General features: G+C 33.9%; 1 protein-coding gene and 2 long non-coding RNA genes across 3 annotated transcripts; all 3 read left to right on the top strand.

Moving 5' to 3' along the window:
• Positions 1 to 3588: 3588 nt before the first annotated feature.
• Positions 3589 to 5008, top strand: LOC138903585 (uncharacterized). Its single transcript, XR_011412875.1, has 3 exons — positions 3589 to 3711; positions 3825 to 3888; positions 4694 to 5008. It is a non-coding gene; the product is annotated as an uncharacterized lncRNA (long non-coding RNA).
• Positions 5009 to 5599: 591 nt separating this feature from the next.
• Positions 5600 to 9194, top strand: LOC104088766 (uncharacterized). The gene is made up of 2 exons (XR_684638.3): positions 5600 to 6066; positions 8596 to 9194. It is a non-coding gene; the product is annotated as an uncharacterized lncRNA (long non-coding RNA).
• Positions 9195 to 11108: 1914 nt separating this feature from the next.
• Positions 11109 to 13116, top strand: LOC104088765 (L-ascorbate oxidase homolog). The gene has a single exon (XM_009593500.4). It carries the CDS (start codon positions 11252 to 11254, stop codon positions 12926 to 12928), a length of 1677 nt encoding a protein of 558 aa, XP_009591795.1. The 5' UTR covers positions 11109 to 11251; the 3' UTR covers positions 12929 to 13116.
• The last annotated feature ends 5126 nt before the right edge of the window (positions 13117 to 18242 follow it).

The following is an 18242-nucleotide window of genomic DNA, read 5'->3' as shown; positions in this document are numbered from 1 at the left end:
CTACATATCGGAAATCGAAAAAAGTTATAAAATCCGAACATCCGTTCCGATACGAGTCCAACCATACAAAAATTATCAAATTCCGACATCGGATTGACCTTCAAATCTTTATTTTATATTTTTGAAAGATTCTATAAAAATCTGATTTTTCTTCCATAAATTCACGAATTCATAATGTAAATGAATATAGAATCATGAAATATAATCAATATAGGATAAGGAACACTTACCCCAATATTTTCCCGTGAAAATCGCCCAAGAATCGCCTAAACCGAGCTCCATAAACTCAAAAATGAGTAAAAATAGCAAGAACCCTGTTTTATAGACCCTGAGCTGTTTCGGGCGTCGCAGGTAGCCTGGGGCGCAGTTTTCAGCATCCCAAAATTCCCAGCGCCAGTTTCCAGCATCCCAAAATACGCTACACTAGGTGCTCGCAGCGACGGAAAAATCGTTCCAGACACGGAAATAGGCATAACTCTCTCATACGATGCCCGAATTCAATGATTCTTTTTGCTATGGCTTCATAATTTCAATATGGATCTAATACTTCAATCAAAATTAAATTTGGAGCTCATTTACTTAATATGATACCACATATTCTTGAAAAATTGACATCGAACATTCTAGGTTCGATGCCGAAACATTGCAAATCAATCCGGAATGAACTCAAATTTTGCGTACAAGTCATAAATGACATAACGAAGCTATTCAAGACTTTAAATAGTATAAAGAAGAGTAATTACTCAAAATGACAAGTCGGGTCATTACACAAATTATCTAAGGCTCTACCACCTTTTGTTTTTTAATGGCCAAGGGGATCGTAACACATCCGGGATTCTTCAACTTTTGAGGAAGATTGCATCACACTCTAGCACCTCAGTAAGTGCAATTGTCTCAAATTCTGTATGTCTCCACTTGTTTGCCACAATATCTCTAAGATACTTGGCATATTTAGGCACTTTTTGTAATACTTCTACCAAAGGCAGATTTACACGTACCATGATTAAAATATTCAAAGAATTCTTATACTTAGCATCATCTTTCTACTTCTCTAGTCTTTATGAAATAGGTGATGGTGGCCTTGCATCCATATCTTGCTTGTACTTATTATCCTTCTTATGAGCTTCCTTCATCGGCTTAGCCACCGGCCTCCTTTCGGGTAAGGCTCATTTTTCTTTTTAGAGGGCATGTCCTCTAACTCTCAAACGTTTCTCATAATTATTGCTTGCACTTGTTCTATAGGATTTTTCTCAGTACCACTTGGAAGTGCTCCAATATGTTTAGTGTTTTGGTTTGAAGCTAGTTGCCCCAATTGTCTCTTTAGATCTTCTAAAATATGTGTGTAACTACTTGTTGTTAAGCAAGAGCTTTTTCAACAATTCATTTGTTTTCTCCTCTGCCTCCTGTGGTAGCTTATGAGGTTGGTTGCAATCCCCTTAAGGTCAGTTGTTGCTTTGATTATCATCCCATGAGAAATTGGGATGATTTTTCTAATTCGGATTGTACGTGTTTCCCAATTAAGTATTCTGGTTCATTGGTCCTCTAAATTGCTGCCCAACATGAAAAGCTGACTCTGATTTGGGATACTGATCACTTGTGTGGCCATCTCAGCAAAGTCCACACCAGATTGTCATCTGATGCATATGCTGCAACGGCTGCACAAGTGCCTTAGTGAACTTACTGAATTGATTTGTAATTTTTCCAATATCTACTCTCAACGCGGTAAAAATACCAACAACAATTATTCTACCCGCTTTTGGCATGTCTGTTATGCTCGTTTCTCCTTCTCCTTGCCAATTATGATCATTAGCAGTGAAATAATTTTGGAGGGTTTGGATTTCATTATACAACTTTGCCTACCCGGCTCATAAACTGAGTCGAGATTCATCTTGGACGCTTCATCTAACCCATCAACGAAATTGTGACCCAAAACTTTGTTTGTCTAACAATAATGAAAGAAGTGTCTGAGTAGCTTTTTATATTGTTCCCAAGCTTAACGAAGAGTTTTGCCATTCCTTTGTTGAAACCCCATTATCTGGCTCATCAACGACTTTGTCTTCTTAGTTTGAAATAATTTGATAAAAAATATCGTGCTAATGCATCCCAAGTTCTGATCGAGTTAGTTGTTTCCTTTTGCAACCATTCTTTTGCTTCCCCTAATAGTGAAAAGGAAACAATGTCAATCTGACGTAATTCTTGGAAACATTCATGAAACGGTGAGGAGCTAATTTTTTAGGGTTTATTCTTTCAATTTTTTGTCAATCTGGTATTCCCCTCTTTATACAAATATTTTTTCTAACAAAACTAGATACATTTAAATAATCGGATTTGTTTTTCATAATTATAGATACTATTTTAATGCATAGTACTTCAAATTTTATAGATACTATTCTAGTAGTTTAAAATGACACATAATTTCAAGCGACACATGAACAACAAAAAATTAAACATTTAGTGAACTTACAAAAGTTCACAATGCACTTCTACATACATATACATAATTAAGGGATATTGTCCCGGTGACGTGGCACTTCCTATGTCCAAGAAACCAACCGATATTTTCCCTCAAACTTTTGCCTTTTTCTTTCATTTTTATATTTACTCTATTTAATAAAATAACTAAAACACACTACTAGAGGTTACTTAATTGTAGTTTAATTCTCTCACTTCTAGTTCTACCGACTCTTCTCATTCTGATTATTCTTTAGCAGTAACATCCGGTCATTCTCACTTAACCCCTAAATCCCACTTTCAGAAATTAACCAACAGAAAAACAGAATCATACAATGGTAAGTTCCTCTTATGTCTCTCTCTTCTCTCTTCCTCTCTTTACTATTTCCTTTATTTTAGCCAAATATAAGTTTTACTGTTTTGTGATGCAGTATAGAAGTAAATTTAGATAAATTACAGACATTAAATGTACTTAAAACGAGTAACAACTCGAATCTAGTTCACATGCACAAACAGTCTACCAGTTTCATAGTTAATTAACAAAGTAAAGAGGGAAGACAAAGTAAAGTATATATCATTTTCCTTGAATATAATATAGCGAAAGATGGTAACAGATGCTAAAATATATTTTAATCTATACATCAAATACTAAGTTTTAATATATTTAACAACAAATAATCTCCCTTATAATCTCTGGATAACTTGTCTTCAAAAACAAACAACACGTGAAAAGAACTCTTGGGGGCATTTGGTTGATCGCATAAGCAAAATAATTATAGTATAAAATTTATTTGTTATTAGCACTACTAAAAAAACAGTAAATTTACGACTGAATAATTTCGACCGATTTAATTCACACATAATTTTCGCCTGATTCGATCGGAAACTTTATTAAAAATACATGTTAATTTGTTTTAAATATTTGGCTCCAAATTGCGACTCTTTAAGTCGCTCAATTACGCGAAAAAATACCGCGAAAATATTTTTTATGGTTACCGATTGAATCAGTCGCAAAAAATAAAATTAAAAAAAATTAAATGTTTCGACCAATTTGGTCGGAATCTGCAATAAAATCGCTATTTGAAAATTTCAAATTTCAAATTTGCGATCGATCCGGTCGCAAATCTATTTTTAATACATCCCCAACCCGTCTTTTCTTCTTTCTTCTTTCTTCTCTAATTTGTTTTCCTCTCCTCCCCTCTCCTCTTCTGCCCCACCCGCTCTATTTCTTGATTTTCTACTCTAATCTAACCGTATAAGGTACGATTTTCCTCTCTCTCACTCACTCTCCCTCACCCGCTCCCTTTCCCCCGTCCAGTCGCCCCCTCCCCCTAATATTTTTTCCCAAGTTGTTTAACTCATTTTTGGTGCAGGAATCCGGCGGCTCATCTTCTCTCTGGTGGTGGTCCGGCAACAGATTCGTTGGTCATTTTTCAGGTTTTGTTTTGCATTAATTTAGCAAAATAGTATGTATAAATTAGCTATATAATTTACAATATAGTATAGATAAATTAGCAATAATTTTTGCAATATAGTATGTATATAGTGACTTGTTAAAATTTTGCTTGTTAAGATTAATTAGCTATTTTTTTTTTTTTAGTTAGATGTTCTTGTGAAAATGGCTAGTATACTTTTACGTATCTAATAGTAAATCAAGAAAAAAATTTAGAATAATCTGGGTGTTTTATATATATATATATATATATATATATATATATATATATATATATATATAAAACTTAAAGAGTTAGAGTTTTTATTATACATTCAAATTAGGTTAGTTAAGAAACAACTTAAGTGTTAATACTTCGTTGTTTCGGCTTTTCGTTTGAAAATTCTCCATGCCCTATCTATGTGTTAATTATATTATTTATTATTGGAACAAAATGAAGAAAATGCAGCCAATTAAGTATTAGAGCGCTATCATATGCTAATTTGAAATAAATTAGATTAATTTATATGTTTTAGAACTTTTTTGTCTTACAATAGTTTAATGTACCTAGTAATATTGAAACCACCCAAGTATTATAGTAAAATATATAATTAAACTATTTAGATAACCTTTGAGAGAATATAACTTAGTAAGTAGTATAAATAAAATAAATATATCTAACTTCTAGTTTTTTTTTCTTTTTTTCTTTTTGCGTAGATGCCATTTGCGCATTAAAGATAAGAATAAATTAATTTTTATTAATACTTATCCTCATTCGTCTAATATTATTTATTCAATTTTGCAAGTTAGGTGCGTATGGCAGCCTGCACTTGAAAATCTGGTAAATGAGAACTTCGAGAAGAGAGCACAGGAGCGGATAACAGATTAATTCACATCATGTTGCTAGGAGAGGTGACATCAGGCCTGATTGGATACGTGAAAATGTCTAGAATCAGCTCTTGGCGAAGTGGAACACCCCTGAGTAGAAGAAGATGAGTGAACATGCAAAGTTAAACAGAGCTTCTACTAAGGGTGAAGTGTTGCATACTAGAGGTTCTATTAGTTTTGCAGCGCATCGATTGAGATTGGTAATTTCATTATAAAATATTCTTAATTTTACAAGTATGCAAATTGAATACACACACACACACACACACACACACACATATATATATATATATATATATATATATATATATATATATATATATATATATATATATATATATATACTTCTTAATTTTCAGGAAAAAAGAACGCGGGGGAAATGTGACTTATGCTGAGGTCTTTGCGGAGACCCACAAAAAGAAGAAGAAGAAGAAGAAGGCACTACAAGAAAGTATAGAATTTGCAACAACGTTTTAGCAACAACTAAAATATTGTAGGCTAAAATTAATAAATGGCAACAACTCGATTTAGATAATAAACTTTAAATTTTGTTAATTTGGCAAACATGTTAATTTTGTTGCCATATGCTATGATTTAGATAATAAACTTTAAATTTTAAAAATGGCAACAACGTTCTAACAACAACTATAGTATTGTTGCCGAATTTTAATAAATGGCAACAACTATTTTTAGTTGTTGCAAAAAATAGAATTTTTAACAGAATAAAATTAGATTATAAACAGAATTGGCAACAATAAAGTATTTTTTGTTGGCAATACACATTAAATTGCAAATGAGATGCGTGGATTGTGGCCCAAACCCTTTGGCAAACATGTTAATTTTGTTGCCATATGCTATGATTTAGATAATAAACTTTAAATTTTAAAAATAGCAACAACGTTCTAGCAACAACTATAGTATTGGTGCCCAATTTTAATAAATGGCAACAACTAATTTTAGTTGTTGCAAAAAATAGAATTTTTAACATAATAAAATTAGATTATAAACAGAATTGGCAACAATAAAGTTTTTTTGTTGGCAATACACATTAAATTGCAAATGAGATGCATGGATTGTGGCCCAAATCTTTCCAATTTTGCGCCACAATCAAACGCGGCAAACCAAAAGCCTTTTAATTACTTTTCCCGGATTTTTAGCTCACTCTCTAGTAACTATTCTTGCTAGGGTTTTTATTATGAGTTCTAATTCAAAGAGCTCCTCCCCTGTTGCGTCTTGTTGCTGCTAATCGAAGAAGAACGGTAAGAAGACATGTTGCTGCTGATCGAAGAAGAACGGTAAGAACTCTATTTTCAATTGCTTTACCCGATTGCTGCTACACTAAATTATGAAAATACCAATTTCTGTGATTGTCATTTATCAGTGAAGTACTTAATTGGGTATGGGCATCTTAAATTCTTCTACGTCAGAGTAGGATTTGCGCTTTTTCTCCTATAATTCCATATGCTTCAGAAAGCAACTTTGCATAAGTTTTTTGTTTTATTGTTGTCCAGATTTTTGTTCCTTGCATGAGTTTTTTGTTTTAAAGTTTGCCCAGATTCTTGTTCCTTTTTTTAATGGACCTTTTTCTATTGTTGGCATAACATGAATGTGAAATTATTTCCTCGTAGGATTCTCTGATAAGAGATTGGATTGAAGGTCAACAGTTCCACACTTCTAGTTTTAAATACCAATTTCATGAGAAGTTTATCTATTGCTTGTTATTTGTGGTAATTGGATCTGTTTGGTCATGGAAAGTTTGCTTTATGTCCCCTGTCCAATTTTGGTTCTTTTAATATTTTATTAATGTATATGGCTATTCATTGAATCCAAAGTAAAGTAAATTTTGGATTAATCGTCAGATGCATGAAATTATTACTAAATTCTGGTTGTAATACAAGTAATTTACAATTGTAGATGATTTCCAACTTTGGGAAGAATCATTGTTTTACTAAGTATTTATATTATTTTATTTTTTGAGAAAAGAAAAATCTTAGACAATTAGTACATCATTCCTTTACACTCTGTTAACATCTGAGAGAGTGTGAAAGAAAAATATTTATACAATCATAGCTGAATCGATTCGCCTTGGAATTTTTATTTTTCAAAGAAGAGCACATACTCTGTCTTAGACATTAATACTTCCCTGACTCCCACTAAACATGAGTTTCAAAGTAGAAATTCTGTCTGCCTAATATACATAGCTAAAATTGAAACTTTTGTTTGCCTAATATTGTCCAATAATATCCAAATTTGCTCTAATGATTTGGCGTTCCAGTTCAACTCAAAGTCTTATGTTTCTAAGCCTTTCTTTATTATGTTTTTTTCTGATATAATAGATAATAAGAAATAGAGAGAGAGTTAATCATATAATTTTATATTTATAATTTATTATAGGTTAGTACATGATAGATAAGAGCTGGATACTCATTAAGAATAGGACGTTACCTCAATACTTGAACGGTGTGGAACAGTTTTTGAACTTCGCATTTTCTAATCCTAATGTTGGTGTAAGAATTCAATGTCCATGTGTTAAGTGTAACAATATTTTTTGAAAAACGCAAGAAGAAGTAAAGACATATTTACTTAGGCGAGGAATAGCTTCAACATATGATAGGTGAATTTATCATGGTGAGTCAGATTCATCTTTAGATAATGGAACAAATGTTGGTACAGATTCAGATATATGGAATGATGATGCTTCCACTTTTGAAATGTTGCATGATTTATATCGTGGTGTTTCAACTAATAGTCATGAGTTTGATGAGAATAGTGAGTCTAATTGCGAAGAGCCTAATACAGAAGCTAATTTTTTTTATAGATTATTAAAAGATGCAGAGCAAAAGCTATATCCTCATTGTGAAAAGTTCTCCAAACTCTCTTTTGTAATGCGTCTTTTTCAAATGAAATGTCTGCATGGCTGGAGTAATACCTCATTTGACTCTTTATTGAAATTAATGAGTAATGTTTTACCAAAAGAAAATGTGCTCCTTAATTCTATCTATGAAGTTCAAAAAATAATTAAAGGCCTGGGTTTAGATTATGTAAAGATAGATGTATGTATTAATAATTGCATTTTATATAGAAAGGAATATATTGATCTTGAGCAATGCCCTAAATATGGGGAGAAAAGATGGATTGTGAGAAAAGGAGAACATACTGATGAAGAGGTTGCTTCAGGGAATTCGAATAAGAGAAATAAAGGAATTTCTAGAAAGATTATTAGATACTTTCCTATCATACCAAGATTACAGCGATTGTTTATGACAAAACGTACAACTGAAGATATAAGATGGCATAAAAATAAGCGTGTCGATGATGGAGTTTTACGACATCCATCTGACTCATTGGCGTGGAAAAGTTTTGATGAAAAGCATCCAAGTTTTGCTTCAGATCCACGTAATATAAGGCTCGGGCTTGCTTCAGACGGCTTTAATCCTTTTGGTTCAATGAGTAATGCCTATAGCATGTGGCCAGTAGTCTTGATCCCATATAATCTCCCCCCATGGCTATTCCTGGACCAAAAGGCTCTGGTATGGATATTGATGTGTATCTCCAACCCTTGGTAGATTTGAAAACCTTATGGGAGAGTGGAATTGAGACTTATGATGCTTTTATGAAACAAAACTTTTGCTTGCGTGCTTCTTTGTTGTGGACAATTAATGATTTTCCAATTAATGGACAATTAATGATTTGAAAATGGCACAAAAGAAGGATGAGTCGAACTGCGTGCTTCCGAGACATTTGTATGATCCCAACTCCAACACTATATTATTTTTCCCTCTTGGTTTATTTTATTTATATAACATGTATTATTTTTATTTCAGGACAAGTATCATATTGATCTTGATGCATGGCAACAAACTCAGCCAGAGGAAACTCAGCCGACCCAGGAGGATATGACTGCAATTTGGACACAAGCGGCTGGTGAATGAATAAAAGTATAAATATTATGTAATTATCTATTTTGGTATTAGTTTGAATGTTTGTTTTTTTACTTCTTTTACTTTCTTTTCTTTATTTCTCGTGAATATAAATAAAGGTCGAGTCTACGGGATTGGAGTACAACCATCCTTCAGCCGTCCACCAGCAGCGTTATTTATCGGGGCATCAGTTTCCCAAGAAGACATGGAAGCTATGCGTCAAAAAGTGGATCAAATATCGCAAGAATTTCAAGCAACTGAGGATTTGATCCAATAATTGTTAAAAAAGAAAAGCAGGAAAGGCAGTCAAGCTGCAATGGAGTCTGAGTCTGAGTCTAAGGAGGAAACTGAGCCTAACTAGGATTAGCTATTTAAATATTTTAGAGTTGAAGTTAGAGACATGTTTAATTTATGTTGTTTGATAGTTGGTTGTTTAATTAGTTGGTTGAATTGTTATAAATATTACAATTCTTTTTGTAATAAATATTGAATTTGGATTGTTATACTAGGTATTTGGTTGGTTGTTACGTGTTTGGTTGGCTGTTTTATTTGGCATAAAATTTTTCAGATTTGCGATTGAATCACTCGCAAATTTCACCAGAAATTACCTAGATTCGAGGCTCATTCAATCACAAATTGAGAATTTCTGAAACCTTTTAATTAAAATGTACGACTGATTCGGTCGCAAATTGAGAATTTATGATTTTTTAATTAATTAATACTCAATATGTACGACTTTTTCAGTCGGAATATTTAATTAAAAATTAATTTTGTTATTTATTTTTCCTACGGAATCAATCGGAACTTTTTATTTGTATTTTTTTTATTCTAGTAAGCGACTGAAACACTCGTAAATTTAGCGATCACTTCCGTCGCAAATGACTTAAATTCAAATATTTTTTCAGTTGCGATTGAATCTGTCGCAACTTTTCGACTGGTTCTGTCGCAAATATTTTGCGACCACGTGTTTTCCGACTGATCTTTTTCAGTCGGAAATCCCTCGGAAAAATACGATTTTCGACCGATTTGACGGTCGCAAATTTGCTATTGTTTTAGTAGTGTAGATATAAAATAAAAATCTCTTATATTTTATTTTAAAATATCTTGCTTATTAAATTAAATATTTTCCAGAAGATTTTATATAATATTAAAATTTTTATAATGGACCACAAAATTAATTGACCCAAAATTTTCAGTTTGATATATCGTTGAAGACGTTAATGCAATTTGATATTGGATGTTACTTTATTATCACATCTTTACATAATTTTGTTAACTTTTCTTTTCCAATTGAGAGAGTTATTCCTCAATATCATTGGTATTTTAAAAAGGTATGCAATGCTTTCTATTTTTATTTGGATTTAATTTTCTATTCTAAGTTTTTATATTTATTTTTTCCTCATAATTTTAATTTTTTTCTTTATTAATGTCATAGATTATATATCCGCTTTCAATGTTTGGTATTATAACAACTTCTATGTTATCCATATCAACTAAACTTACAAAAGGATTTGTCTATCCATGCAAAGCGCAGATTATTTAACTAGTTTATGCATAAATTTATGCACTTAATTATATTCTCCATGTCCGTAGGTCCAATAAGACATAGTTTATTTTTGGTTTAAAGGGGAAATATTATTTATAGCATTACATCAATAAGGTCATCAGAAATAGTACGTAAGGCATAATTAGGTTAATAGAAAATATTTCATTACCTCTTATAATAATACACGGATTTGATAACCGTAGTAAATGACCTAAAAGATGGTCATATTTTAGCCGTTGTACATTATACTTTTTAGTCAAGTTATTATATTCTTTATTTTTATAGTACTTATTATTTAACTTTACAATCGACATGATAGCAGAAACAATAGTACTCATAATGTGTTGTACACCTTTTCTATGAGAATATACAATTACATAACGTAAAATTTAAAGCTTAACATTTTGCTCTGTGATAGTGATAAATAGCTAAGTTAAAATAAATATTTTACTAATATTTTTTATAAAACAAGCGAAAGATAAAAACAACTAAAAAGACATTAATGAAAAAACAATCTGCTATCATGAATAAGTACTATTTATATGTCTGTATTTTTGCAAGCTTTTCGATTAAAGAAAGACCAAGATGTTCATTTTACTACATCGATAGTCGACAGACAAGGAGAAATTTAAACTAATGTCTTTGAAACTTTTGTTTAATATTATAAAGAATAAGTCAAGGCATAGAAACAAGAATGAGAATGTGAGGAGAGGGGAGGCAGAAGGATGAGAAATGCAAGGAGAACCAAGAGACAATTAAAGGAAATGCAAGAATAGGGGTGAAGCACAAAAAGTGAGCCACGGAGTATATTACGGGAGATAATGAATGGCTCAAAAAAGGAAACCTCCTGCTATAAAAAGAATCACGACGAAGGGTAAGAATGCAAGCTCTAGCAGGAAGAAGAAGAAGACATTCACCTCTTCTTCTTTGTCAAAATAAAATAAATTAAAATCCCAAAAAATATCTATAAAAAAAATTCCAAAAAATAGAGTGAGATTTGGATTTTGCGGAGGCATGGAGAGAGCCAGTGTGAAAATTGTGGCTTTGCTACTTTGCCTCTCCGTTGGAGCTTTGGTGGTGAAAGGTGAGGACCCTTACCTCTTCTTCGAATGGAATGTTACCTACGGTACAATTGCTCCATTGGGTGTCCCCCAACAAGGCATTCTCATAAACGGGCAGCTACCGGGCCCGAGAATCAATTGCACATCCAACAATAATATTGTTGTCAATGTCTACAATAACCTAGACGAGCCCTTGCTCCTTACCTGGAATGGTATCCAACAAAGGAAGAACTCGTGGCAAGATGGTACCCCAGGAACTATGTGTCCTATCATGCCTGGTACAAACTTCACCTATCATTTCCAGGTGAAGGACCAAATCGGTAGCTTTTTCTACTTCCCAACAACAGGGTTACATCGTGCAGCTGGTGGATTTGGTGCCCTCGATGTCCATAGTCGTAACCTTATCCCTATTCCTTTTGACAAACCCGCTGATGAGTACAATGTCTTTTTGGGCGATTGGTACAATAAGGGACACAAGACCTTGAAAAAGATCTTGGACGGCGGACGCACCATTGGAAGGCCTGATGGCATTCACATTAATGGAAAGTCAAGCAAGGTTGGTGACAAGGTAGCAGAGGCACTCTTTACCATGGAGGCTGGCAAGACTTATAGGTACAGGATGTGTAACGTTGGCATGAGAACCTCAGTCAATGTCAGGATCCAAGGTCACACCATGAAGTTGGTTGAGATGGAGGGATCACATACGGTGCAAAATGTCTATGACTCACTTGACCTTCATGTTGGTCAGTGTCTTTCGGTCCTGGTCACTGCTGATCAAGAGCCCAAAGACTATTACATGGTTGTTTCTAGCAGATTTCTGAAGCAGGCGCTCTCCTCCGTAGCCATCCTTCGTTATGCTAACGGTAAGGGACCGGCATCATCTGAGCTCCCAACACCCCCACCAGATAACACTGAAGGTATTGCCTGGTCCATGAACCAATTCCGCTCATTTAGATGGAACCTCACCGCTAGCGCTGCCCGTCCTAACCCTCAGGGATCCTACCATTACGGAAAAATCAATATCACTCGCACCATGAAGATCGTCAATTCTAGGAGTCAAGTAGCTGGCAAGCTTCGATTCGCCTTGAATGGTATCTCCCATATGGATACTGACACCCCATTAAAGCTTGTTGAGTTTTTCGGAGTTCCTGAAAAGACCTTCAAGTACGACCTGATAGCCGATGAGCCCCCATCTGACTTGAGCAAAGTGACAATTTCCCCGAATGTGAAGAATGCTACCTTCCGTAATTTCGTGGAGATTATATTCGAGAACCAAGAAAAGACTATCCAGACCTATCATTTGGATGGGTACTCCTTCTTTGCAGTGTCCATCGAGCCTGGGAAGTGGAGCCCTGAGAAGAGGAAGAACTACAACTTAGTAGACGCAGTAAGTAGGCACAGCATTCAAGTCTATCCAAACTCGTGGGCAGCCGTTATGACAACTTTGGACAATGCAGGAATGTGGAACTTGCGATCAGAGATGTGGGAGAGATTCTACTTAGGACAACAATTATATTTTAGTGTTCTCTCCCCGTCGCGCTCCTTGAGGGATGAGTACAACCTCCCGGACAACCACCCTCTTTGCGGTATTGTGAAGGGTATGCCCATGCCAGCTCCATACACGGCATAGATTCTAAAATGATGATCAGAGTGTAATATATAAATTAGCATCAGAGGGGAGGGATGGAAAGAAAGGAGCTTGATTTCTTAATTGATGCATTTCTCTTCCTTTCAAAATATAATAAGACAAGAATACGAAAATAATAAGGTTTTGTTCCCCTCCTCCATTTATTTATCGAATCAATTGATGTTCTTTTCTTTGTGTTTCTTTATGAATTTCACGCATGCACTCTTGCTTCTTTCCTTATTTTTCCATTATCTCTTTATTTTGCTTAGTCTATTGTCCAATATTATCCCTAATTGATTATGATCGCAACCAAGATAATCTGTGATATTTGAACCTGCATGCATTTATTAATTTGCAGGTATGTTAGATTTCTCAATTGATTGAACTCCAAGTGATCCATGATATTTCATAAGTGGTATCACAATTTGAAAAATTGAACTAATGAATAAATTAATATAATAATAAACAGTATCATTTTTTATATTATTCCTCAATAATTTTATTTTTCTTATACATATATAGTATAAATTTTCGACGAAGTGGTGTACTCCCGTGATACCGCATGCAACAAGGTGCATACACCCTACACTTTATTCCTCATTCCTTCATATGTTACAAATATTTATTATTATTAAAATAAAACGTTAAGCCAATTAAAAAATAAGAATAAGATTAAAGATAGAATTTCTCTGCACATCGCAAAATAAAGTGTTGCATGCCTGCGAGCAAAGGAAAAGAGAACGTGAAGAAGTTTGGTGGTTTATTCTAAATAGAGAGGCGTGCAATTTTATTTATAAGAGAGTTCAAAAAGAAGAAAAACACGAAAAAAGAACCAATAACCAATATGAAAATATAAACCCATAGTTCCCAACCCAATCCCACCTTTCAAAGAATATTTTTAACGTAAGGAAACCACCAGCTACCAGTTGTCACACCCAAATTTAGGGGTAACTATGTGATCGGCACCCATTGTCATTAACAAGCATCAAGCAGAATATAATATTATTCTACCCATTCCATGCACAATATATTTAGATATTATTTACTCGTAAAACGGTATAATTGAACTTATAACATATTTTATAAATAAACGAATCGATTTGACCCAAAAAATGATAAATAAATAGGAATAAAAATTAGATTAACGAATGAGATTAAAAGAGATAACAAGACTAACTAACGACTTAGCCTTTCCGATGACAAGAACAATAATGTTTCAAGTGTTTGGGTTTAGTGTAATGAGAGAATATATTACAATTTTTGTGTGTGGAATATTTCATGTCCTACAATTATTGTTAATCTTCCTATTTATAGCCCATACTTAGGGAGACAAGATCCTAAAATCAAACTCCTCTTGAATGAGAATAAAAATGTCATTGATGGGTGCATCTGGCTTTGAATGCAGATATTCTCTATAACGGCTACTCATTGAATTCTATTCAATGTCAAACCTTTGAATCTTTATTATCGGCTATGCTTCCTTCGGGATCCATCTAGTGCTGGTTACATACTTTACACCCGGTGCCAGTTATTTGCCAACTCACCTATTGCCAGTCTTCGATTCCACGTGTCAACTCGCCATTTGACCACCTCTTATCAACCAATTACACCCCATACAGATAGTCCTCCTACTTTCTGGTGAAGCAACTCAGTATTACCGGAAAATAGATGAGAATTCTTTTCTTGGCGGAAAAGTTCCTGAACGGTCTCTGACACGTGAAAGGACGCACGTCTCTTCATATTTAATACCCCGAACACGTGTTGCCCCATTATTCAACAAGTATTTTCGCCGGTTTCGAGGTAATCATGACCATGATTTTTGCCGTTTATAACTTCTCTGCTACTATTCGTTTTTACTTCTTCACTTTCACTACTTTCAGAACTTTTTCTCCCTCTATGAGTTTCCTTAGAAATTTTATACAACATTCAACTTTCTCAACAAGAACTTCTTCATTCATCTTTTACCATCATGTCTTCTTACACTACTATCTTCGAAAATACTGGTCTTCTCTTCGGTGGAGGCTCAAAGAAAAATAAAACCTCAGAGGTTGACGTCGAGTCTGAACCACCAACTGTAAACACCATCATACCTCTTCATCTTAGTACCACATCCGATCTCTAGGAGCAAAAAATACCTGCAAATTCCACAAGTGGCAGGTTTTGGCCTGTTTGTAAGTACCCCTCCTCTATTCGTCCTTTTAGCATCACTACTAGAAATTTGGTAAAAACCAATCGCGGTCGACCGACCGATTTTGGTCGGCCAAAAAAACGACCGAAGTCGGTCGGTTTTTCAAAATATTTTATTTTTTAATTTATTTTACGAAATCAACCAACTTTAGTCGGTTTTCTTTGGCGCAAAAATGGGAAAAACTATTTTTGAGTCCCGCGAAATTTATTTTTAAAGAAACCGGCCAACTTTGGTCGTTTTTTTATTTAAAATAAATTAAAATTAATATTAAAAAACCGACCAAAATCGATCGGTTAATTCGGCCAGTAATTTTATCTTTTAATAAAATCGACCGACATCGGTTGGTTATTTTCGTGCGAAACTACAATTAAAGAGTATTAATGAAATAAAAAACAGTCTTAAAACAAAATGCACCAATGGTCTAGTGGTAGAATAGTATCCTGCCACAGTACAGACCCTGGTTCGATTCCCAGATGGTGCATTTTTTAATTACATAATTAAAATACCGACCAACTTCGGTCGGTTTTTCCGGCAATTATTTTTTAAATTTAATTGACCGGTCGAAATCGGTTGGTAAATACGGACCAAAGTCGGTCGGTTAGCTCTACCGACGTTACGATCACCGACCACCATGAATCGGTTAGTTTTCGGTCGATTTTTGCCAATTACCGACCAACATCGGTCGGTTATGGCGATCGATTTTCCCTGTTTCTTTAGTAGTGATTCCTGTTGTGAAGGAGAATTGCAACTGCTCCAATGTCGAAATCATCGTCCCAGATGGGATAGAACGAGTTACCTACTTCAAAGTAGGGTCTATGTATGTCTATACATATTCCTTTACTAAATTGATATGCGTGCAATTTTAGTTATAAGAGTTCAAAAAGGAAGAAAAACACGAAAAAGAACAAATAACCATTGTGAAAACATAAAGCCATAGTTCCCAACCCAATCCCGTACCTTTCAAAGATTCTTTCTAACGTAAGGAAACCACTAGCAACCAGTTGTCACACACAAATTTAGGGGTAACTATGTGATCGGCACCCACGCCAGAAACAAGCATCAAGCGGAACATAACATTATTCTACCCATTCCATGCACGATACATTTAGATACATCATTTGAATCTTTAAAATAATACAATAAATATGAATATAGTTTCCATATCATCAAACATATATTACACTATGGTTTCTAAACACACCCTATATATGTAATGCGTTATAATCACTCTTGTCTAATTTTACCAATAACCAAATGTGACCTAATGACTATGAAACTGTAATTACAACAAGCAAATATAAGTAGTAGTGTGGTCTGCATTTGGTCGCTAGTTTTGAAAAGCAGTGATCCTCAAAAAATATTGGCATGCCATACGCCTTGTAAAATGCACAAACAATAAGAGCAATAATGATAACACTACGTCTAGAAATACCGACCGAAATCGGTTGAAAAATTGAAAAAAACAACCGACTTTAGTCCGTCGAAATTAGGCTGGTCGGTAATAAATAGCGACCGAAGTCGGTCGCAATTTCCGACCGATTTCGGTCGGTTAATTAATTAAATTTCACAATATCGACCGACTTCAGTCGGTATTTTTAATTATACAATTAAAAAATACATACCCAATTTTGCCCTCATATTTTTTAAATAGTATATATATATATATATTCAAAATGTCATTTTTTTTTCATGATTACTTAATTTACAAGATTTATACAAATATTTTCATAATTGTTCCATAATTTTTAGAGCTTTAAAATAGTTTTCTTACATTTAAATTACTTGAATATTTATTAATTGTCCCTTAAATTATTCTGTGATGATATTAATCATCCAAATTTATTATTTACAACCACATATATGCTTCACAATATTTTATTTTATTTTTTGTAATTACATTTGTATTGTTTTAATTATTTACGTATTTTTACAATAATGGCCTATATTCATGCATAATTACGTTTTATTTATATTATTTGTGCCAAAATAGTATTTTATATTTTTATAATGTTAAGTTATTATTTTTAATTATTTTAGTGCATAAGAAATATTTTATTATTTATTATTTTATTTAAACAAGGCTAAATAGGTGTACGGCCCCTTAAACTTGGCTCCAGTTTCCATTTTGATACTTTAACTTAGCGTTTTTCCTATTGAACACTTTAATATTATATAAGTGATCTATTGAACACTTTACTCATAACCAGTAAAAACAATAAGGTGCGTGTAATTCACACATGAATGACTTAGCAAAATGACAAATAAGAGGGAGACACGTGGCATTTGGGTCCAAAATAGTCAAAAAGAAGTTTTGAAACAAAAAGGATTTATTTTAAACACCCCCTCCCACCGTCACTTTCTTCCCAACCACCCCATTTCTTTTTTCATTCCATGAATCCCACCAGCCCCTTCCATAGAAACCCACCTCCGCCTTCCCCAATCTCCTTGGCTCTTCAACCACCAGAAGATTACCGTTTTCATCTGCCAAAAGGAAAAAATATAGGTACCGTTTTTGGATTTTCAGATCTGGGGAAGGGAGAAATTTATGTCAATTTTTTTATTTCTTTTTGGGGTTGAAAATCCCTTCTTTTAGCTAATTGGAGAAGAAAAAATCTAAATTGAGAAAAAAAGGGAAGAAATAAAAAAGAATCCGGCGATTCTAGCAACCACCGGCCATTGCTCATTTCCTTTCCTCCTTCATCTCTATTATTCTATTTCGTTGTTGTTTTAAATGATAAAAGAGCAGAACTGAAAGAAGTAACCGGACATTTAATATTTCAGGGGCTACCATTAAAATCGGCGGCATTTATCACCATTTTTGGTCTTCCATCGTTGTGGTATCGGAGATTCGTTCGTGTTCTGTCTATTACTGATTTCGTAGTTGGTGTGTAAATGTTAAAACCTTGATAATATATTACTGTTGCTTGTCGCCTCTTTGGACCTGGCCGGAGTTCTGACTTTTCCGTCGAACTCCATTAATTTCGGCAATAAAATTTATTTTCGTTCTTCTGCTTTCGTTACTCGTCGGGGATCAGGTGGTTATGGGTGGCCTTTAGAAGAAAAAAAAAGTCAATTTTGATTTAAACAAAAAAAAACATGATCTCAAACCCATTAAATTCACGCGCGTAA

Source organism: Nicotiana tomentosiformis, chromosome 12 (genome assembly GCF_000390325.3).
Source record: "Nicotiana tomentosiformis chromosome 12, ASM39032v3, whole genome shotgun sequence".
NCBI classification, from domain to species: domain Eukaryota; kingdom Viridiplantae; phylum Streptophyta; class Magnoliopsida; order Solanales; family Solanaceae; genus Nicotiana; species Nicotiana tomentosiformis.
Note: the sequence above shows the minus strand (reverse complement) of the source record. Positions and strands in the feature narration are given on the sequence as shown.